This window comes from Syzygium oleosum, unplaced genomic scaffold, assembly GCF_021117445.2.
Source record: "Syzygium oleosum isolate NSW1041296 unplaced genomic scaffold, Sole_v2.1 Sole_v2.03, whole genome shotgun sequence".
In the NCBI taxonomy this organism is placed as follows: Eukaryota; Viridiplantae; Streptophyta; class Magnoliopsida; order Myrtales; family Myrtaceae; genus Syzygium; species Syzygium oleosum.
In genome coordinates this window covers 11,940,861-11,963,663 of record NW_026607487.1, presented here as the reverse complement: position 1 = coordinate 11,963,663, position 22,803 = coordinate 11,940,861, and the positions used below count along the sequence as shown (strand labels likewise).

Genomic DNA, 22,803 nt, shown 5'->3' with positions numbered 1-22,803 from the left:
AACTTGTACACGTGGAAAATATGTGGCTTTTTTTTCGATTTTTTTAATTTTTAGAAAAAAAAAAGTTGCAACAGCGGCGAGGGAGCCCTCGCCGCTGCTGTCGCCAACCCACCACAGCTGGGAAGGGCCGGCGGTGGTGGGGGCAGTGGTCGGCGAGGGCCGGATCCGGCGAGGCGAGACCCACGCGACGGCGAGGTCTCGCCTCGCCGGATCCGCCTCGCCGGACTCGGCGAGGGTCGCCGGCCCGGCCGGGGCCGCGACCTCGCCGACCATCGCCCCACCACCGCCGGCCCTTCCCACTGTGGTGGGAGCTGAGCGGCGGCGAGGGCTCCACTCGCGCCAGGTTTTTTTTTTTTTTTATTTATTTATTTATTTATTTAATATAATATAATTTTTTTCTAAAAAAAGTACACGTCAGAAAGCTAAACGGCGTCGTTTTTTGTTTTTAATGCTGACTGGAACTCTCCGGCGAGCCGTGTCAGCGCCACATCGGATTTCCGGCGAGCCACGTCGGCATTAGCACTAAAATGATCGTTTTTCAAAAAAGTTGGCACCAAAGTAATCCGAAAAAAAGTTATGGCACCAAAGTGATCGCCGTACACAAGTTATGACACTTCTAGTGTCCTTTTGCCGAATGAAAAGTGTCGAATTTTTTATTCAAAGTAAACGGCCGTCATATTGTATATCTAAATGCTCCATCAAATATGTTTGCAAAAGTCTAGGTGCCACTAGCTATATTTAAGTTAGGAACGCATTATGTCTATAAGGCTTAATAAACGTGTTTTAAATTAAAAAGTTCCATTTCAAGTAAATTTCTTTCTTACAATGCGTGATTCTCTTTTTCCAAAATGGCTTGAAAAGTTTTAGGGTGCGTTAATTTCGCAGAAAATCAAATCGTTATAAGTGTACCGGTTTTGGGTTTTTAGTAGTAAAAAAATTAATTTGAGGTAAATTTATCACAAGGTGTACCGGTTTGGGATTTTTCGTAATATAAACCAATAATTCAAATATGATAAGCAAGCTTTAAATCCCGATGATTAATAACAACTATTGATAGATTGACATTCACTATTTTCACACTTTTCTAATCATTTAAATTAGATTTTATATTGTGTATACCATCTCCAAAGTTGGAAATTTACTTATATCCTTTGTTCTTTCTAGTCTTTTTCCACATGCACAAGCGTGCAACTCTTGCTTGTCTAATAGCTCTTGTGATGTAGACCTGTAAATCGACCATGCATGAGAAGAGGCTTACTTTTTGCTATATAATAAAACCCTTCATTGCATTTTTGTTTGTACCAGAATATGATACTTTTTTGCCGGTAGCCAAATTACCAGGTTTTAGACCTAAACAAGTCCTTAAACCGCTTTATCCTGAGTTTCGTCCGGATCTTGGGATTCTCAAGATGTAAAGCAACAAGAGGGTATTCCCTCCTCTCGAGAAAGACAAAGATTTGGAGGGAATTAGGGGCACGGGGTGTGTGGGCACCGACACATTAAATTAAGAAATGCATCTGTGGGGCTCACCCCACAAAATAGTGGTGCTTTTTTGTTGGTAGCCAAATTATCAGGATAGGAATTATTCACATTACCTTTAGAGAGCGTTAGCGATTGGGGCTATTGGACCTATCGAAAATTTGGTTTGTGTTCTTTGATGCCTCCTGCCACAGTCTTGTCATGACTTTGGGATGCCATATCGTGATTTATGGTGCATTCGTTCCGCAAAAAAATGAATGATTTAGACAATATTTTCGTATAAATGATCGCTCGTATCGCCTACATTAATGAATTAACGAAAAATATGTTCATCCAAAAAATTTTATACATAAATTGTTTTCGATAATAAATATATTTTTCATCAATTCATTATTTTCAGCAACACAAGCACTCGTTGAGCCTCAATTTAATTCGAGTTTGGGTGTGATGACCGCAAGAGACTGTTTTGAGTCTGGGCATTCCTGAACACATGTTGCTATAACTAGACATCGAGTGCAGTCCAAGTTTCTCACTTCTAATCTTGCGATTATTCAGGTTTCACGTTTAATTCAAGTTCAGACCATTTAAGTCTCAAACATTCTCTCGCTTTCGTTAGACACGTATATTTTAATTTCTCACCCGTACATGCATGTGATTAGACTAAATCTGTTTTACTTCGACAGATACATATATGATCGTAATAAATTGAGTTCAAGTCAATCACATTTCAAGAATCGGTGGAGATTGACTTTAGTAGTACACAAAACGCTCATTGACCTTATCCAAGATTTTGTAGATTATTTGTTGTGCAGTAGAGATCGATACGGGCCCAATAACAGGAACGAAAATGTATGCATTGTTGTCAAGATGTATCTCGTCGTCCTTTCGCTAACATGTTGCTATTTAGTTTATCCGAATGAAAACGGGAGAGATATGCAAGTAGATAAACTTCCGAGTCTTGATCGATTGCGTGGTCACTTACGTGAGATGTATTCGCATATAGCTTTGGTTGGGAGGGTGGGGTTTTCGGGTTCCCTACAATGCAAGCAGAAGGATGTTGTGGTGGTTGATCTCTCAACTATTTCTGAGGCGTGGGTGCTTAGCAAGGGAAGACCTTCGAATAGTTGCTTGCGTGACTCATAGTGGTCAAAATGCGCATAAGATCATCACTTTTAGGGATTTTCATGTCATTCATGGCGTGAGAGATGACTGATCATGAGCACCACCAAGGATCACAACCGTCCACCGTCCACCGCCACTCAAAAAAGTGGCTTCCACCGCGACAACCGGCTCTTGCTCTTTCGTGTCGTAGTTTTAGGGCCCGTTTGGGCGAAGAAACATCGTTTTCCGACTTTATTTTATTTGGATGATGGAAAACTAATCGATCCACGAAAAACGTTATTTATGGACTAAAAATAATAAGTTTAGACGGGGGAAAACTACTTTTCCATCTAGTAAAAAGGAAATTGCTTTCCCTAAGTCATCAAACAAATGAAAACCGATTGTTTTCTTAGAAAATGATTTCCATGGAAAATATTTTCATTTATCATGGAGTTTTTAGTGAAACGAACGCATCCTTGGCGTTTGGTTTTCCGTCACTTCCGAGCCTACTCTCATGTCTCAACCATTTCAAAGGTTTTTCATCATATCTAATCAAGCTACATAGAATTTCCCGCATTAACGCCTCGTAATCCTTTTTTCTTTTCTCTTTTCCCTTCATCTTCATTCTTCCATCCTAACAAGTGGTCACTTTTAAAGCCCTCGCAAGTTGAGATTAGCAATCTATATGAATCCAAAAGTGCCTAAGTTCCAATTACTGCGTACTGATTAGGAATTTCTCCCGAGGCCAATTGAAAATCCAATCTTTGATAGCATTACCGCCTTTCTTCTCACCGGTACTCATTGATCAAGTAAAAAGAAACTTCACTGCTATGTGTACTGTAAGGATCTGTTGTTGCCCTGCCAGCAACAAGAATGTTTCCGATGCTATTATCGTTCATTTTGGCGGTCCATCTCAGTATGGCCATGGCATTGTATCTGACCGTGGGCGATCACCCTACTCAATATCATTTCATCGGTATATCAGGGAAAGAAAACCCGTAGCGTGTAAAAAACCTCGACTTTTACCCTCAAGTTGATTTTACATAATCTAAAGCATCTTGCCAAAAAAGAGTCAACAAATGTGCGTCGCAAGATTTGATAACGAAAAGTATAAATCTACTAATCAGAAACAAAAAGTCTTTAAAACCCTTGTACCAAAACCAGGACTCTCTGTGTAACTCTAAGTTAATCCCAAATTATAATTTCGAGGGTTTTCTTTCATTGCATAAGAATCCATCCGATTCATCTTGTATGTCAACTGGGGAGGCAATACCCATTACTCGTTTTTGCTGCTAAGTCCTCAGCCTTACCTAATCACTTCCTCGCTACTGGTCTGGTCCTCCCAGGCAGAGTCACAAGAACTGTCCTAGGTTTCGAAATGGCGACCGAGGAAGATGCCAATCAGCTTCACCGTGAGAATGGTCATATGCATGTACCCAGAAATCAGATTCCAATATGTCCAGAGCCTCACAAGCCGCTGCTTTCTCAAGCCAGCTATAAACTCAACTATATAGTTCACCTCTGCTATACAAGGAAAGTAAACATGCAGCGACCATAACGAACATGCAATAGCAGCTGCTCTACCTGCTACACGTTTAAGCATATATGTAGACAGAGATTGGTATCAGGAGAAAGAATAGACTTGGCACAATCGTCAGGCTCCACACAATCCATCATGCAGCATACTGCTGATGGAATTTAGCTATTACAGGTATTAGATATAAATCCCCTCACGAGAAAGCTTCAGTCAACCTGCTCATAGAGTTTTCTCTCCTTTCACGAATATCTCTCCTCTTTCATTTGAGAGTTTCGGTATATAGAGCGCATTAATGATCGGAATGGGAAGAATTAATGTTGCCAGGTGAGAAGTCAGAACAGGAAGGAAAATTCATGTTTTGATACCAATTTTTTTTTGCTCACTAGTCGTCACTACAAACTTCTGGCTGACATAGAGAAACCGCATGTAGGGGGGACCTATATTCTTATTACAAGAAAGTAGAAGCAACTTGAATGTACAACCTAATCCTGCCAATCCAAAAGTTAACTAGAAGAGTACCTACTTGTCTGCCAAAAGTGGACTAATCTATATGTTCTCCTGGCAAACCGTGGAATACAGTTTTAGGAATCCAATCGAGTTCTAGACCTTTTGATTGGTGCAAATAAATCCTCCAAAGAAGGATACTGGGAAGGGTCAAAGCGGCATTAAAAAATTACTGCTGTGGCCACCCTAAATAGCTTTTCTTACAATAGTTTTAGGATTTGACTGCAATAAAAATTTAGGAATTGACTGCATCAATTGACAGGTGTAGGACTTGATTACAATTTTCATAAGTTCACGATTAATTGCACCCATTAAAACATTTAGACTTAACTGCATCCTATAATAAAAACCTAGGAGTTTTGGTGCAATTCTTCCAATACAGAACGAACTCACCCACTACGACATTGAGGTTTGCTTTGCTTCCACACTGGACATGGAAGCTAAGTGAGCTGGCATAGGCAACAATGTTAGCGCTTAATCAAAATGCTTTTAGATGTAATCCAACATAAAGGGCAGTGATGAGTAAATATAATTATATAAACTAAGGTCAACAAAGCTGGGGGTCACTACTCAAGTTTAATCAGATTGCATTCACTGAAAGATATCTCCATTCTAAACTAATAGAGAATGAATTCATTCACGGGTCTCCGGTCAGTTTCAAATCATCTAATCATTCCTGATGAGCATTTCCAAGGCAGGAAATCGACAGTACATTGCACCAAAGCTAGTGAAGGGGAGACAGCCACTTATGATTTAACCAGAAAAATGAGTATAGAATTCAATGCCATTAACTTAACATCAAATCTTGAGTAGTTTCCATTCATCAGTTTGATGAGCTCAAAGATTTCCTAAGACTCCGAAGGATGCTCCACATGAATGTGGAAATAAAAAAGAGGATTATACCAGTCACAACGGCATATTTGAGTCCAAGGTTCACAAGCAAATTCACCAGAAGCCCTGCGAGGACAACGCCGCAAAAATTGGCAGTCATTGCAGGCCAAAAGGGCATGTCCAGAACTGAAGCTATGATAGCTCCGGTCCAAGCCCCTGTTCCAGGAAAAGGCACAGCCACAAACAACATGAGGCCCAGCCACTGAAACTCTTCCACAGGGCCAGCCTTCTTCTTCGCCCTCTCAAATAGCATCTCAAGTAACCGGGACGCCGATCGGTTCCTTCCAGCAAGAAAAGTAGCGAACTTCTTCAAGTAGAGTATGATGAATGGTACGGGCACCATATTCCTACAATAAGTAAGACCAAAGAGAAATAATGTCAGACTGTAGCTGGTGATTCATTCTCAAAGCTGAAATGCACCTCCCTCCTACAAAATGTTGCAAACAGTTCGAAGGTAAAAAAATAAGCATCAGTAGCCAACAATGAGGCGCAAATATCATCCTGAACAAACTCAAAGGAAGTTGACATAGTCCAATGATTAAACTAGCCACGATCATCAACAAAAAAATTCTAATTACTTAAAAATCCATCTTAACCACGGCATATCATCACGCAGTTGGCGGGAAACTACATAAAGTGAGAGGGGCTGCATTTGGAATGCAATATGGCTCACAGCATTGTTAATCCAGACACCAATTACAAGATCAAACATTTAGGAAATTAGACTGACCCGAGAACAGATAAGACGGTGAGGAGCGAAGGCTTGAGTTGCATCCAGTAACCGACAGGAATGGCCCCGCGGAGCTCAATCACCGGAAGCGTGGCGAGCGCGAAGACCACAGCTTCGTCCGGCCATCCCGAGCTCCGCAGTCTGCTCGCGATCTTCAAGCCAAAGCCCGATGCTTTGATGGAATCAACGGCGGCATTCGCGTCCTTGGAAGCCGCGAACCAAGCCAGAGACAGAGAAGCCCAGAACACGACCCGCAGCAGAAACTTGAGCGGCCTCTCCTCGGGAATCGTCAAATCGCCTTCGCCTTCGGCCGCGGAAGCAAACCCATCTCCCGAAAGGGCTTTCTTCGCCGGCGACGGGGAAGCGCGAGGGTCGGCAAAGACAGGGCTCAAATGGCGGGGACCCACGAATGCCACGGACGAGTTCGGCTTCGACCCGAAGGGGAAGGAGGAGAACCTTCTACGGGGATCACAGGGGTCGACATTCACACGGGCACGCAAGGGTCTGGCGAGGCGAGACCAGTGGACAGAGAAAGATAGTGCTGACACGGAGGCGGCCATTGACCGACCGGATCCAAGAGGGCGAGGAAAGGAGCGAAAATTCAACAAAGGACACGCTCGAGCTCCATGGGAGTGGTGTTGCTGTTGAGGGGCATCTAGCAAGTGACGAGCCCTGTTACCAAACGAGCAGCGAAGTGAACCCACGTAGGAATTCAATTCAGGGTAACCAGAGATTCGATCGGAGAATGGATGCACCTCGTGATTGACAGAGAAAACCTTCGCAGGTGGGAGTAAGCTGGTGATTATCCAACTCGAGCATAGCATTGGACTGATGCTTTGCATTGTGCGCGCAGATGCGACGAAACAGGGAGGTGATACCGAGAGAAGGTCCGGTTAGTCAACGGGGTGGATACGGACAGTTCTGCTGGGGGTAGACATGGCCACGGGCCGGTTTCGGCCCGGAACCGGCCCGGTCAAACCCGGGCCCGGCCAACGGGCCCGGTTCCAGTTCCAAAAAAAAAATTAAAAATATAAAAAAACAAAAAACAAAAAACCTGCAGCAGGGCCTGCACGTCTGCAGGCCCTGCTGCAGCCTGCAAGGCCCGTTGCCAAGCTGCCTTGGCGACGGGCAAAAAAAGAAAAAAAAAAGATAACCATTGCAATTTGCCACGGTTATTTAGCCTTTTTTTTTCTTTCTAAATTTTCTTCTTAACTTTTTCTTATAAATTCTCTCAAATTCTATGAGAATTTGTGACAAATTTACCCTCTGTTAGTGTCCGTTAAATTATATTAATATCACAAAAAATCACAAATTGGTAAACTTGTAACAAATAGAGGGGTAAAACCCAAAATCGATACACATGTCAATTACCACGTGTCATTAAACTTAGCAATTTGATCGTAAAATTTAACGGAAACTAACGAAGGGTAAATTTGTCACAGGTGTACCAGTTTGGGATTTTTGGTGGTCAAAAAATTAGTTCGGGGGTAAAATTGTCACAGGTATACCGGTGTGGAGTTTTTTATGGTCAAAAAAATAGTTCGGGGTAAAATTATCACAAGTGTACCAGTTTAGGGTTTTTTGTAGTAAAAAAAATAGTTTGGGGTAAATTTATCACATGTATACCAGTTTGGGGTTTTTCGTGGTATTAACCCTTACCACAATGTTGAGTTTCACTGGGCTTCACTTGTATTGGGCCAGATTCAACTCTGGGCCTCATTTTTCATGGGCCGTTCATCCGTGAAACGACATCGCGTCGCAGACACCAAAGCATAAAGTCGTCATCTTCTTCGTCTTCCTTCGACACTCTAGGGTTTCGGGAGGATCGTGCTCTGCAACTTCACCGCTCCAAGAAAACCTCCTCCGTCCCGCTCATCTCCGCGAAAGTCGCCGCCATGAGCAGATCGGGCCAGCCGCCGGATCTCAAGAAGTGAGAAGCTCCCTCTCTCTCCTTCGTTCCTCTGTACTGGTTTACGTCTTTCCCCTCGTTCCCTCTCTGACATGGCTTTTCGTTTTGCTATCTTTGCTCAGGTACATGGACAAGAAGCTCCAAAGTAAGCCTCTGCAATTTTCTTTTTTTCTCCTCTTTTCCCAATTGTCTGTGGCGTTTGAGTTACAGTATTCGTCGTTGTCTGTCCGAAGTGGATTCGTGGAGTTACATTGCGCGCAATTTTTTGGCTTTATAGCCGATTTCAGAACTAGAGTGCAGCGTGAACATCGTGGAATTTCGTAGTCATATGTCCTTTGTGGTTGTGACGGAGTTACTTGCCGGCTGATGAAGCGATGTTGTTTCGTGTGGTGAATGAAATCGTCCGATGTGGTGTTGTGTGGATTCATTTGCCTTGCATCTCGTGATTGTTTTACTGATTAAAAGTTGGTGAATTCGAATGTTGCGTGATATGAGTTCTTTCATATTTTGCAGTCTAGATAATACGTAGCCTGTAAATGAGCTTGTTCACACCCCTTTGTATGGTGCACACTAGCTTGATATCCTTGGCACTGATGGAGCTGCTTGGCATGTACTGCGTCTTGACTCGTTAATGTTGGTCTTGGTTATGACAAGAAGCTGTGGCCTTGCTCTGTATCGTTTCATTCTTGAGATGTGAACTCCAAGAGTTATTTGCCTCGACTACCTAATTATGTTGTATCTTCCTCATGTAAGTATTTCGGCATGTGGGGTTCATTGGTTTGTGCGTGTGTTTCATCGGTAGCATGTGTTGGAAAGTTGAACTATCGTCGCTGGAAGATGAAAATTGTGCTTAGAGTCTGGTGTGCTTTTTGATATTAGTCTGAACAGTTTCGCTTTAATTACCTGTTCAGAGATCACAACCGTTTGTATTTTTCTCTATTGAAACTTTTGGTACTTATGGCGGTTTATGTGTATGAAAATTCATTGATGGGAGATTAGGGATCCTTTTTTCGTAGCTTGATTTGATTCATCCAGATGTCAATAAGATATATAACTAACTGTTCTCTTCTCTGCAGTTAAGCTTAACGCGAATAGGATGGTTGTTGGAACACTCCGTGGGTTCGATCAGTTCATGAATCTAGTGGTAGATAATACTGTTGAAGTGAATGGGAATGAGAAGACTGACATCGGGATGGTGGTAGGTTTATACTAATTGAATTACAATTTTAATTTGGATCCTCGCTTTTTGGCTAACACTGATAATCTCACCACTGATGCTGCAGGTTATAAGGGGAAACAGTGTTGTTACTGTGGAAGCTCTCGAACCCGTGAACAGGACATAGTTCATTTAGCTATGTATTTGGTAGATTTAACAAGCTCTTTACTTGCAGTTGATTCTGATGCTGCCAAGTTGCTTGTAAGGAGGATGTTGTATAAACTCAACCTATCTTATGCTTAATGAAATGTTGGCCTTCAAGTCGAGTGGTGCACTTGGCGCAGGCCAGATTTGGATTTCAATGAAATTATGTATCACTATGCATTGTGACCAATGCTTCACTGGCTCGTACAGTGTTCGGAAGTCTTAAGTTCATTAACTTTATGCAGCTTGAATTAGACTGAATTAGAGGGAAGTTCAAGTTCATCGGACCGACTTAAAGTTCCTCTTTTATCTTTCATTTAAAGTATTTATATCTGTGGCTTGAGATACTGCATGTGATTCATGTACGCGTGGCTTGTAAGAAATCGGTCTGTACCCAACCAACTTATGTTCTAGTTTGCATGAGCGGCCGATTTGTGATTGGAGCTTCACATTGGCGAACCTTGGATATAAGCTTAGATTCATTAGGTTAAGGAAATGAAATTATTCCGGTGAACTTCTTGTCTGTTTGATCAGTTTACGTTTTTACCGTTACTTTTAGAGGATCTGAGTCGCTTAGCTGCATATGCCTTTCTGTGCTCTGAAATCATGAGTCTGTCCTACATAAAGATCTTGATACTTATTTTCGCGACCGAAATGAATTGTAACAGTAAAAAGGCCATCAGGCCCCAAAATGGTGGATGTGATCACGAATTGAAGAAGAATGTGAAGAGCAAAGTCGAAGTCTCTCGCTTCTCCCGCGATGCAGTGAGTGATTCAAGGGCTCGCGGCTTGTTCGTTCTTGCTGTCTGTAAAAACCCAATTTTACGCAGACTGTCGTGGATGTATTCCGTATGGAATATGGTTGGAATCAGAACCAAATGCATATGCTACAGGATCCCGGCCAAGTCTCGGCGCGAAGCACTCCATGATAGAATCAAATGCATATGCTACCCCTCATTGACACTATGTTATTGATAATATGGTTAACAATACATAATAGGGTTACATGCCAACATAAACTCCAAACTGATGCACTCGTGACGCATTCATCCCAAATAATTTTCGTGTCATAAAAAATTCCAAACTGGTACACTCATACTGAATTTAATCCAAACTAATTATCGTGTCAAAAAAAATCATAAATTGATACATCCGTGCCATATTTCCCTCAGATTAATTTTAGTGCTACAAAAAATCTCAAACCAGTATGCCCTAATATATCTTTACTAGATTCATGAATAACTGAACAAGTAATTTTTAACGTTTCAATGTATCGAAGCTTTTTCTACACAGTGGACCTTTCAAGGTTACACACGCCTCGAGCTTTCTACATTGCCAGCTCTCTTCTTCCACATTTGTGTTTTATTTGGATTGTAACTCCCTTTCTTTGGTTGCCACCAACCATGTGTGTTTGTTCAGTTATTTTCCTTATGTTGCTAGTGTTCGTTGAGCGTTAGGTAAGAAATCTTTCCTTTGATGTTATTTCTTTGGCTATTTAGTTCATGGAATATGTCTCACTCATCTGAGGCTAGCTAAAAACTCTTTTCCAGAGAGAAGGACCTCCGAACTCTACCATAAGGCCGCGCGATTTCAACGCCGAGGCTCGGCAAAAGGTTTGTATAGTTCTATCTAACTGGGCTAGTACATGAATTCACGATCGGTGTATGTCCATGCACATGCGTGTGTTGAGCATGTCCTTTTGGCTATTGTTTCTTGTTATTCACTCACTCACTTCGCAGCATGTAAATATTAGACTAAGCTGTGAATGTATGTGCTCGAATTCACTCTGGACTCCTTCCTTATTTTCCTATCGCAAACCTAGCTGCAGGCTAGAGAAGATGATGCCGGCGACGGAGAAGTAAGATTTCATGTGGAGGAAAGTTATGACAGCAACGAGGAAAACACAAGTCCATTCAAGCATGAGGGCATTCTTATCAAGAAGGCGAGCGCCGGCGGATGGAAGTGGACAAAGCCTCTTGCCAGGTGACTATGAGATAACCGTTATGTTTTCACTTATGAGAAGCAATGTTACTGATCAATTAATTAATTAGTACTAAAAGATTCTTGTGTCATGCTGTCTGTTGTTCATCTCAATCCGTTGAAGCGAATCCAGGGCTAGCAACGCTAGCATTCTTCGCGTGGGAGTGAACATGGTGCTGTTTCTGACCAGAGTTCTCAAGCAGGGGAATGCAAGTGCAGCCAACAATGTGAGCAAGTGGACCGGGACCGTTTACTTGTGTTCCTTGGTCAGGGCCTTCCTCAGCAACTCGTATTGGGGACATTACTTGATCTGCACTGTCTTTCAGCTCATTTTCGTGCTGTTAAGTGGTAACTGACTTTTTTTATCCACAATGTGGAGCCTTTGCATTGAGTTTGTATGCAAAAGTTGAACTTTAGTTGCCTCCATCAGTACAAGCCAGGTTTATAATCTTCTAGACTCATTTTGTTGGATCAAACCAATCACATATAAAGAAACCATTGCCAACATATGTTTTTGCTCCGCAAATGGTCATTTCCACGATCCACTACATTAAGTTTGTATAATATCCTTCGAGGCACCATTTGGTCACAAAAAGTACTAACTAAAATGCATGTGCGTGATTTAGTACTTTAGTCTTGCATAAGAGTACTTATAATAAACTCAAATTTAATTGAACTTATAAATGCAATCACACTCAAAGTATCCTAATGACTTATTTGTTTTTTCTTTACTGATTGTAAGCTAACTCATTGTGTTTTCATACAGTACTTGGTGCTATTATCTGTAACATCTGGCGTCTTCTTGATCACCGTTGTGGTGATGGGAAACTACCTTTCCGGTCTGCCTCACCAATCGGCATTGACATCTTCTGCCTATCATTCTACTTGATAGCTTTTGACATGGTGTATAATAGATTAGATACTAGCACGAAAATGAGCTGAAAGATGGTGCAGGTCAAGTAACGTCCCCAGTAAGAGTCACTGAGAAAGGCCCTGATCAAGGAACACAAGTAAACTGTCTCGGTCCACTTGCTCACGTTGTTGGCCGCACTTGTGTTCCCCTGCTCAAGAACTCTGGTCAGAAACAGCAGCAAGTTCACTCCCACCCCGAAGAAATCTAGTGTTGCTAGCCCTTGATTCGCTGCATCAAATTAAGATAAACAACAAACAGCATGAGACAAGAATCTCTTAGTACTAATGGTCACATTGATCAGTAACATTGCTTCTCATAATTAAAATTGTAACGGTTGTCTCATAGTCACCTAGCAAGAGGCTTGTCCACTTCCATCCGCCAGTGCTCGCCTTCTTGATAAGAATTCCCTCATGCTTGAATGGACTTGTGTTTTCCTCGTTGTTGTTGTAATTTTCCTCCACATGAAATCTTACTTCTCCGTCGTCGGCACCATCTTCTCTAGCCTGCAGCTAGGTTTGTGAAAGGAAAATAAGGAAGGAGTCTAGAGCGAATTCGAGATTGTTCTGTTTACCGGGAGTAAATGTAGAAGTTCATCTGATCAGTGATCCCTTTGTGACTAGAAAAGTTGTTCCGGGTAATATTTTGCCCCTTATTTTGGTATTGCTCATCAGTGTGCTCTTCTCAGAGTGTCCTAAGTTACTCTTAGATTTCTCACTAGTGTGCTTGTTATGGATAACACGTTACTAAAATGAGTCCAGCAAACAATGTATGCGAAAATTTGGTGGAAGATCTTCACTTATGGGGCCACCATCATATAGCCACTTTCTTTCTAAGACAACCTTGGTCGAGCTTTAAACATGAGGTTTGGACTAACGAGTTATAAAGAGACAAGATGAAAGCAATAACCTACCGCAAAGAAGTTCAAGTCGAGAGAGAGAGAGAGAGAGAGAGGTGATACTGTAATCAGAAAACACGTGCCTCTATGATGAAGTGCAGTGCAGCAGTTACCAAAAGGAACTGAACAGAGAGAAAATGGAAATGTTAAGAGGGGAGTGCATTTGCAGCGAAATTAGCTTCGAGTCAATTGTCCATGATGAATGACATACAGACCATGAACACAACAAATTGCTCAAGAAGTACAGTGGAATTTAGAGCAATGAGAGATTGGCACTATTGCCTGACAGGCAGTGCTTACTTTGGTTAAACATCTAATGGTGAATGGCCTTCTGTTTTCTGGAGATGACAACTTAAAGCCCCTTTTTGTTATTTTCCTGTCTATGTTTGTTATCATTGCTCCGCAGATTAACTTTATGCTTCACTGGCTCGTACAGGGTGCGGAAGTCTTCAGTTTATTCACTTTATGCAGCTTGAATTAGACGGAAGTTCAAGTTCGTCATACCAGATTGTAAATTTCCTCTTTAATCTTTTGACGTTCAGTGTTATCTGTAAATATATGTGGCTTGAGATATCGCGAGTGATCGTGTATCTGCAGCATGTGACAAGTTAGTGTGTACCCCACCAGCTTATGTCATTGGATAATGACGGGTTTGGTTCTAGTCCGCATGGGAGGTCGATCTGTGATTCAAGCTTCATTATGGCGAAGGGTTTAGCTTGAACATAAGCTTAGATTACTCCGGAAGAGAAAAATGAGATCATTCCGGTGAACTATTTGTCTTTTTGGTCAGTAGATGTCTATGTTCTTACTGTTACTTTCAGAGAATCCTGAGTCGTTTAGCTGCATATGCCCTTCTGTGCTCTGAAATCAAGAATCTGTCCTTGCCCAAGATCAAGATACTCACTGTCACGACCAAAATGAATGGCTGAATAAACAAATTAGCTACCAGACACCACCCAAGATTGAGTTGCGCAGGAGAAGAACACGTGCAGAGAGCAGTTGTGAGATAAGCAAAGACCATCGGGTCCCAAATAGTGGGTGTGATCAAGAATTGAAGAAGAAAGTGAAGAGCAAAGTCCAAGTCTCCTCTTGTTTAGGCGAATTATTTTTGTTTAAAGAGTCCATTATGTTTCCAAGAGCCGTCTGATTCGCTTGTTATTGATTTTGTTTTTGTGGAATTCCTCGATCCTTCTTTCATTTGGAAAATACGTTGGTCTAATTTTTTTTTCTCTTTCGCCTAATGGACTTTAGAGTCCAAAGCCTATTCCAGATGCTGAACCAAATGAGGGCCGGTCTTACTCATATTTTTTTGTTATATTTCAAAATCATTTTCGTACTTTAAAAAAGAAGGGCCGTGATTTGTTCTTGGGGTTTGTTCTGGCCATACATTTTGCTAATGTTGACTTTCACGTTATTAAAACATATAGAAGTGGACGACTTTGTTTTTCAGTTTTCAAGCTGACTTGCACTAGAAGGCAACACGGAAATACCCACTATACATATCATTACCGTACATTATATTTAATCGTATAACATTGTAAAGCCGTTTAACGGTTAGATTAACTATATTGTTAACAGTAGATGTTTTAATCATATCATATAGCAAATTACATATATATATATTCCACGACAAAATAACATGCAATTATGTTGGAATAATTATTAAAGTGCAAATACCGACTATACTTATACCATTGCCTCTCTTTTTTCAAAATACACTTTGTTTGAGAATCTCCTTTTACAATGCTTTTTTAAATCTAAACAACTAGTAATAATTAACATGATTAGGAAACTTCATTTTTTTTTTCCAAATAACTTTTTTTGAGCCATAAAGTGACGATTTTAGGTTTTCCTAAATTGTTTGTGATATCAAGAAGTGAAAAAAGAAAAGGTGAAATTCATTTCCATATATATTTTTTTCGAATTACCTATTTTTTTTTTTTTGGTAAGGAGAATTACCTATTTTTTTGTAGTTAGTATCATGAAAAACGCCCCAATTGGTATATCTGTGACAAATTTACCCTCCGTTAGTTTCCGTTAAATTTTGATGACACGTGACAATTGACGAGTGTACCGGTTTGGGATTTTTACTCTTCTGTTTGTCACATGTTTATCAATTTGTGATTTTTCGTGGTATTAATCCAATTTAACAGAGAGTAAATTTATCGCATGTATATTAGTTTGGGGTTTTTCTTGATATTATTTTTTTTATGGGAATTTACTTACTTAGAGACTAAGATATAAAAAAAGAAAATTCAGTCCAAGTAAAAATAAAAATAGATAAATCTAGAAAGCTGGGAGTGGGCAAGGAGTCAGAAGGTCTTGATGCACATTACATAAAGACCCCTCAACCCACTCTCTCACACTCCCTCCCTCCCTCTTCCTCCGTACACGCCCGAATCATCCGCCGCTCTCGGTGGCCGCCCCGCCGCCGCTCTAACCCGAAAACCCTAACCTCCTCCCCCGCTCCCCCCTCGCCGGACCACCGCGCGATGGCGTCGCCCGTTCCTCCCGCCGACGCGACCGACGGCCCCGTCCTCAGCCTCGTCAGCAAGCGCCTCCGCGCCCAACGCAAGAAGCTCAACCGCATCCTCCAGATGGAGGAGTCCGTCGCCCAGGGCAAGCCCCTCAACAAGGAGCAGGAGGACGTCCTCCGCTCCAAGCCCTCCGTCCTCGCCTCCATCGACGAGCTCGAGAAGCTCCGCCCCCAGCTCTCCTCCGCCGTCCAGGAGGAGCTCTCCCTCGCCGCCCAGCGCCTCCCCCGCGACGATGACGTCCCCCCGTCCCCCGCCGCCGTCGCCGCCGAGAAGCAGCAGCAGCAGCAGCAGGAGCAGCCGGGGGGCGGCGGCGACGATGCCGTCGTGAAGGATGTGCTGAACCTGCTCTACTTCGGCTCCATGTTCGCCGTCAGCTGTCAGAGCGATTACACTTCCACGATGCTGACGAGGACGCACGAGCGCGGATGCTGCTTGACTTACGACTACGTGACGGACGAGGCCACCGATCTGTTGAAAGAGCGGGACTTGGACCTGATTGCGACTTTGAGCAGCCTCTTGATCTCGAGGCCTGCCGACTCCAGCTTGTCGCACAAGAACGCTCTGCAGAAGTGTGTGGACCACGCCAAACAGTGGATTGCCAATTCCGACAAGCTGATCGAGCCCAACTCTTCTGTTACCTGTACATCTCTTTTGTCTAATCGCATCTTTGATCATGATTTTGTTGAGTTTTTTGTTTTTTTGTTTTTTGGGTATCTTACCATTGAAGTTTGAATTGCAGATGCGTCGTTGAGGGAGCGGTTGAATAAGATAATGGCATCCGATTACTTCACGACGACGCCGGAGATGAAAGCTCCAGTTGATATGGCTGCTGCTGCTGCTTCTGGGAATTATGCGCCTTTTCAGGTCCCAGTCACGGTGCCTGTCCAGGTAGAAAGTCAAGAGCCTCAGTACGAGCAGAAGGTAAATGCATCCTAGATCACGTGCTGTTAAAATCAAGGCATATTATATGTTATGTGTTCGGCAGGAGGTAAAACAAAATGGTGCATATTGCATATAGTTTCACTTCGACTGAACTTAGCCTTATGAGATGAATGGTGTATCACTTGTTATGTGATTTGTGCATCCGATGTATACGCTGGCTGTGATGTATTCTGATGTTTTAAAGATTGCTAAACCCTTAGCCTCCTTATTGTATTCTATTTGCAATTTGTTTACTTTACTGTAATTTTCTCTGTATGAGATGCATTATGTATTATCTATAATCTGATTTATGCATCTCTTGTACATACTATGGCTGTGATGTCGTTAAGCATCCTTATTCTGTTTCATAGGTGTGTGGATTGTTCTTTGCATGTTTCTTGGCGTGTTATACATTATACTTTGGGAGGAGGTTTAGTCTCTTTTAAGTCTTTTTTTGGATTATCATTTTTTCTCTACTTGATAATTGTAAGAAGTTTAGATTTATCTTGTATGCATTTTGTAACTTGTCGATATGATCAATTACTGCAATGATTTGTCTGAGAGTCTATTCTCCAGCCTTTAAAAGGTGTGATGTACATGCATATATTTCAAGGGGGTGCAGACTAGTCAATTCCTTCCTATTTGATTCTCACCTATCGTTTTATTTTAGTGTGGCATGTGAGTCTCCGCAATTGTGATCAATTGCAATCTATATCCTGTAGTTCCAGTATCCTGTCATCATCTAATAAATCCTGGTGCTAGTTCCTGTTAATTATGGGTTTGGAGAATACTCAAGCTTTTGCTGCAACTACAATATAAGACTCCTATCTCTGTATGTTGGTAGGCAAAATGGTGTAAATCGGTAGGCAAAATAGTGTAATTCGACCAATTATTTATCTTTCCAGAAGTCTATATCGGGAACTAAATTACAGGCTAATGACTTTTTTAGATTGCAATGGGCAGTTAACTGCATCATCTTAAGGTAATGAAACAGGGGGAAATGGACTTGGATAGATCCCGAAAAGAGTGGATTCTGTTGTAATGTGTTTCGCATACTTCATACCCCATAGTAGTCAGTTGTGGTTCCCATGGTCTATCAGGACTCCTCCAACTCCTTACAATCATTATCTATCCTTAATTTTCCTTCTTCATTTAACTGTTTTTGCCGATTAGTGGGTCAGTACTTGGTACGCTTCCTGCTATAACACCATCCTAAGTCCCTTTCCCTCTCTGGTAATACAGTTGACATTCCCACTGTTCATGTCTTCATTGATGGTCGGCATGATTATGTGGGTTTGCTTTTTATTTTGTTTTTTAAACGGTATGAATTTTGAAGTTTCAGTTAGAGTTTTGTTTCTATTCAATTCCAGTTTTTTGAAAGTTGTTTTGTGTGTAATTTCTTTATGTTCTTTAATCTTTCTTATTGTTGCAATTTCTTTTGACATTTACTCGATGTATTCGCTCTTGGATGTCTGTTATGGTCTGGATTTTGATGTAGCAATCTTCCACCCCAAGTTTTTAATACTAATGCATTACCCTCATACTTGATATCTGCTAAAAAACTAAAGGGACATTTTAATAAGAGTGCTTTAGCTATTCTACCCTACCACTAATGTAGTTGAATCTAGTGGTTGCCATGGCTCTTGCATGTTGACAGTCAATTAAATAGCATGTAATCAAGTTATTACCTTGGGACAAAAATTCAAGTACACGTTTAAAAATTTAGAGGCTATTGAACTTTTCAAATTTAAAGTTTCGATAGGGTCTGCTGTCTGTTAGCTAAAAGATTTGAAGGAAGAAGAGTGTTTTACATGTCAATGTTATCAACAAAAGCTTAGTCCCAGAGAGAGAAAGGTTAATGGTTTCTTTGCTGGAGGACATTGCACATGGTAGAATATATTCAATTTCTTGGCAAAATGAGGCATTTTTAGGTCAAAACAATATCTAGATACTCACAAAGTAGGTGTTGTGTAGAGACCTTCGGACCTAACCCTAAACACCTTTGAGTTTTCTTTTTAAATTTTCTGCTGGATTGTGTCAAGAGAAGATAAATAGAACCATTAATTTTGAGTTTAACAGGTTAGGTTGTCAGCGTAAGTGTTGCGTATGAAGTTGTCGATTACTCGAGTAATATCCATCTATCGAAGTCTATGCATATCAAGGATTGCTCCTTTTCCAACAAATTTACATGTGAGGGTTCCCCCTGTCTCTTTCCCCTTAATGGATGGGCTTTATATTGGTGGTGATTGACATTCTATGTTGGGTAAAAGTAATTTGGAGATAGATAGATGATGGATCTGACGATTGGACACCGGTCATTTACATAATGGCATGGCATGCCAATTGACATGTGTGATTTAGTTTATGGTAGCAAGCATTTCAATTTGAAGACATACTTACTCTTTCTACCTTCTACCTTATGGGGATTTCTCCTACCTAAGTAGCAGAATTGTGCATAGGGAAATATATAATCAACCGCCTAGTTTTATTGTAGGAGGACCACGCAAACATGATACACCTTTTGTTGGATAAAGAAAGATCATAGTGCGCGCGCGCGTGCGTTGCCATTTAGCTGATAAAATAAGCCCGTGGATATGGAGGTTGCACAAGTGGTGCTATTGCTTTTGAGAGAAATAAGAAGTGTTGGGAAGATATTATCCCCTTTTGGAATAGGGATAATTAGGGCTTATAATGCAACTTTTAAGCAAGTGATGACATTAGACAGGGCATTTTTTGTGTGACTTGGCATTGTGTATGTGAATGTGTGTGCATGCGCGCGTGTGCTTGCCACAATGCATGCAGGTGTAATGTCTGGTGTCAATGTTATTGGTTTCATCTTGTTTGAAAAGTAGATGAAATTGGCTAATTTTACTTCTTTTACTGATTCATCATGTCAATCACAAATTTCCATTAAATTTTGTCACTGTTGATAAGGTTACAAAACAGTTCTTAAAGTTCATTCTAATGAATTTGCTTTCATTTTGTTAACGTTTCTGGAATTCCATGTTAATGCTTTACTTCCTACTTTTAAGTCATAGGGTGAGGTTACCCTGTTGTCTGCTGCAAGTAACATCTCATAAGATGTATGAACTTACTCCCTCATGTACAAGCTGTCTGTATATGATCTTAGAGCCTTTCCCGGTTGCTCCAAATCGGATATGAAATCTTCTAATTTGATTAGTTCTCTTAGAACAAGTTTTGCTGTCTTGCTTTTCATCAAAATTAAGCTTCTGTTTTTAACTTTTATTGTGAGCAGATTCTCCTTGTTTTCATAATACATTGATGTTTCTCGCAAGAAAAAGGATGTACTTTTATCTAATATGATGCATTGTTCTTGAATCAGTCCAGCATGTCTCCCCATGTTTTTGGTTGTTTCCCTTTATCTTTATACTAAAACTTATAGTAACAGTTGATATAAAAGGAGAATGGAAAAGATAATAATAACAATTAGAAGAAGAAAGAGATTTTTTTTTAAAATTAGATACTTTAATTCTGATGTTTAAGCAATCTAAATATATGGTAGCGTTGTTATGTTCTTTGTGAATTAACAATATAATCTTGCAGTGCGTTTGCACTGTTTATGTGATTACTTTAATCACATTTGATGATTCAGATAGGCGTGGGTAACTGTTTTCTGTTCTTTTAGGCATTAGAGCTCATACTTTTAGTTTACCTTCTATTAATAGGAATAACAAAACAGAATAGCCAATCAACATTGTTGCACTATATATGTAGTTAGGGCTTGCACAGACATCTTCTTAAGGAGAAAAGGACGAGGTTGCTTGAGATTATGTGATGTAATCTTATTTTTAACTAAGATTTAGTAGACTTTGGAACTGTAGTATGGTAATTAGCAAAAGTTTCTCTTTTTTGAAAAAACTTGTTTTATTTTGTCATTCCTTTAACAGCCGACTTCATGTCTTATCAGTTAGTCATTGACATGTATTTGTCAATCTTTCTAATGATCATAGTTGCACTTTACGGCCTGGAGAGAAAAAATAAACTTGTTTGTTGACTATACATTTGGATACTAACTCTATTGTCTATCCTAAGTCTTTATTTATCAAATATGATAACCTAGTAAATGCGTCACTCATATTTTCTTTTAGAATGGCTCCCTTCTTTTATCGAGGACAACCAAACTTCCAAAAACATCTACTTGCCTTATGCTGCAGTTCTTGTCTGATCTTTTGTATGTCAAACAAACAAGTAGAATTGAGAGATTCCTATATAGCTTAACAAGAAAATAAAACTGAATATTTGGCATGAGAGGCCATGCTTATTTGTTGTTGATTATCTTCTTATTGCCGATGTTCTCTTCTTCTATAGGAGGAAGCTGGGACTGAATTCCAAGGACATGAAGTTGATAATGAATCTAATCCAGTCGATGATGTTCATAAGGTGCCTGCAGATTATCTCAGCACAACTTTATTTTCACTTTTATCAGTAGATTGATGAGCACGAATGTGATCCTTCCTTTTCCGCAGGATGAAGTAGCAGCTGATAATCCTTCGGAGTTTGCCTCAGCTCAACTAGAAAATGTAAATCCACAGGTGGAAGAGTTTAATCAAAGGGAAAGAGAGCAGAAGGATCATCAGTACATTCCCCGGAGGAACTACCAGAACCAGAGAGGGGGTCGTGGTGGAGGTAATGGTGGTCGCCGGGGTTATCCCAACGGTCGAGGAGGGAGAAGTGGAGGGAGGGGTGGTGGGCCCTACCAGAATGGCCGCGGCCACTATTATGAGCAGCCCGGTAACTATTACCCTAGAAACTACTACAACAATAGAGGGAGAGGCGGCAGGGGTGGTGCGCATACCTTCAACAACCATGGTCCGGCGGTTCATGATGGCCATGCCCCTTCTGATGTCGGGGTGGCTTCATGAGCATACATTTAGCAGCGAAGAGGGTGCTGGATTACTAGTTTTGCCTATGGTTAAGTGAAGTTACCTCATTGCTTTCGAGCTTGTGATTTACACTTAAAGCTGAAACTTAGATTAATGTCACCTTACCGGGCTCTATTCTCATTCCAGGAGTTTAGATGACTGAACACTTCACTTTTTGGGAAAACATGAAACATCCTTCTCTAATGTGGAATACCGTAGAAATTTAGGATATGTCTGGTTTGATTTTTACTTTTTTTCTTTTTCCTTAACCTAAATCTCGCGGTTCACGTGTTTTGAGTTTTTTTAAATCCAAAATTCTTACAATTTTCATAATTTTCTAAAATTTGTTAATATTGTAAAGGGTTAATACCACAAAAAAAATTCGAACTATGCCTGTTGTGTCAAATATTCTGGACTCGTTTTGTGTCACTAATAAAACCTGATCTTATATCAGTGTGGTAAATATACCGTGGATGAAATTGAAATAGGTGATGTATATCTCATGCATGTATAAGTTTGGGTGTTTTTGTGACACAAAAAAAAAGTTAGGAGTATTTGTGTCATAGTGGGCAAGTTTAGGATTTTTGGTGATACAAAATTAAAGTTTAGAGTAGTTGTGACACAATGGATATAATTTGGGGTTTTCTTTTTGCAGTTTTTGCCCTATTTTAATTTTTGACGAGAAAAGTAAAATAAAAAAACCGTCTTTGGGTTTGATTGTGCAAATTGCTAAATGGTTATTTTGTGCAAGTCTCTTCTCTTTTCTTTGCCATTATCTCTAGAAGTTTAGCAATGGCTCTTTAGTATCAGAAGATCATCTGTCCGCTTTTAAGATGCCGAAGGTGGCATGCAAGAATGTGCGCGAGGAGAGGGGGGTGGTGGGTTTGGTCCTTGTTGCCTTGTGCCTTGGAGATTTGCCGTCGTCTTGCAGATGGTGCCCTTGAAGGGTTTCCATTTGCAGATGCACCATGTGAAATGTAGTTCCGATTAGAATAGACACTTGAAACTACGTGGTAAATTTCAGGGTAGCTTAACGCTTTGTTTATGGTTTATTTGGGAGGGTGGAAAACCTTCTAGGGACAGAAATTTTTGAATCTCTCTCTGTGTTTTCCTTTCGGAAAAACTAGAAATTCTTATCCATTTTCCTCACCCACGTTCCTCAC

At 40.8% G+C, this 22,803-nt stretch overlaps 3 protein-coding genes and 1 pseudogene across 4 annotated transcripts; 3 read left to right on the top strand and 1 right to left on the bottom strand.

Moving 5' to 3' along the window:
• Positions 1-5,346: 5,346 nt before the first annotated feature.
• Positions 5,347-7,168, bottom strand: LOC115670651 (uncharacterized). 2 transcript variants are annotated; one of them, XM_030591970.2, is made up of 3 exons: positions 6,998-7,168; positions 6,243-6,914; positions 5,347-5,859 (listed from the first exon to the last, which is right to left on the bottom strand). In XM_030591970.2, the coding sequence occupies exons 2-3, from the start codon at positions 6,800-6,802 to the stop codon at positions 5,445-5,447; spliced, it is 975 nt and encodes a 324-aa protein (XP_030447830.1). In that variant the 5' UTR covers positions 6,803-6,914; positions 6,998-7,168; the 3' UTR covers positions 5,347-5,444. The 2 variants fall into 2 exon arrangements, with proteins under 2 accessions (XP_030447830.1, XP_030447829.1); XM_030591969.2 differs by having other exon boundaries at positions 6,243-7,168.
• Positions 7,169-8,033: 865 nt separating this feature from the next.
• On the top strand, positions 8,034-9,633 carry LOC115670653 (probable small nuclear ribonucleoprotein G). Its single transcript, XM_030591974.2, has 4 exons — positions 8,034-8,172; positions 8,274-8,296; positions 9,228-9,349; positions 9,435-9,633. Exons 1-4 carry the CDS (start codon positions 8,138-8,140, stop codon positions 9,492-9,494), a joined length of 240 nt encoding a protein of 79 aa, XP_030447834.1. The 5' UTR covers positions 8,034-8,137; the 3' UTR covers positions 9,495-9,633.
• Positions 9,634-10,165: 532 nt separating this feature from the next.
• Positions 10,166-11,996, top strand: LOC130137700 (protein NRT1/ PTR FAMILY 7.1-like; annotated as a pseudogene).
• Positions 11,997-15,640: 3,644 nt separating this feature from the next.
• LOC115670688 (uncharacterized) lies at positions 15,641-21,781 on the top strand. The gene is made up of 4 exons (XM_030592008.2): positions 15,641-16,476; positions 16,576-16,757; positions 21,087-21,158; positions 21,245-21,781. Exons 1-4 carry the CDS (start codon positions 15,792-15,794, stop codon positions 21,638-21,640), a joined length of 1,335 nt encoding a protein of 444 aa, XP_030447868.1. The 5' UTR covers positions 15,641-15,791; the 3' UTR covers positions 21,641-21,781.
• The last annotated feature ends 1,022 nt before the right edge of the window (positions 21,782-22,803 follow it).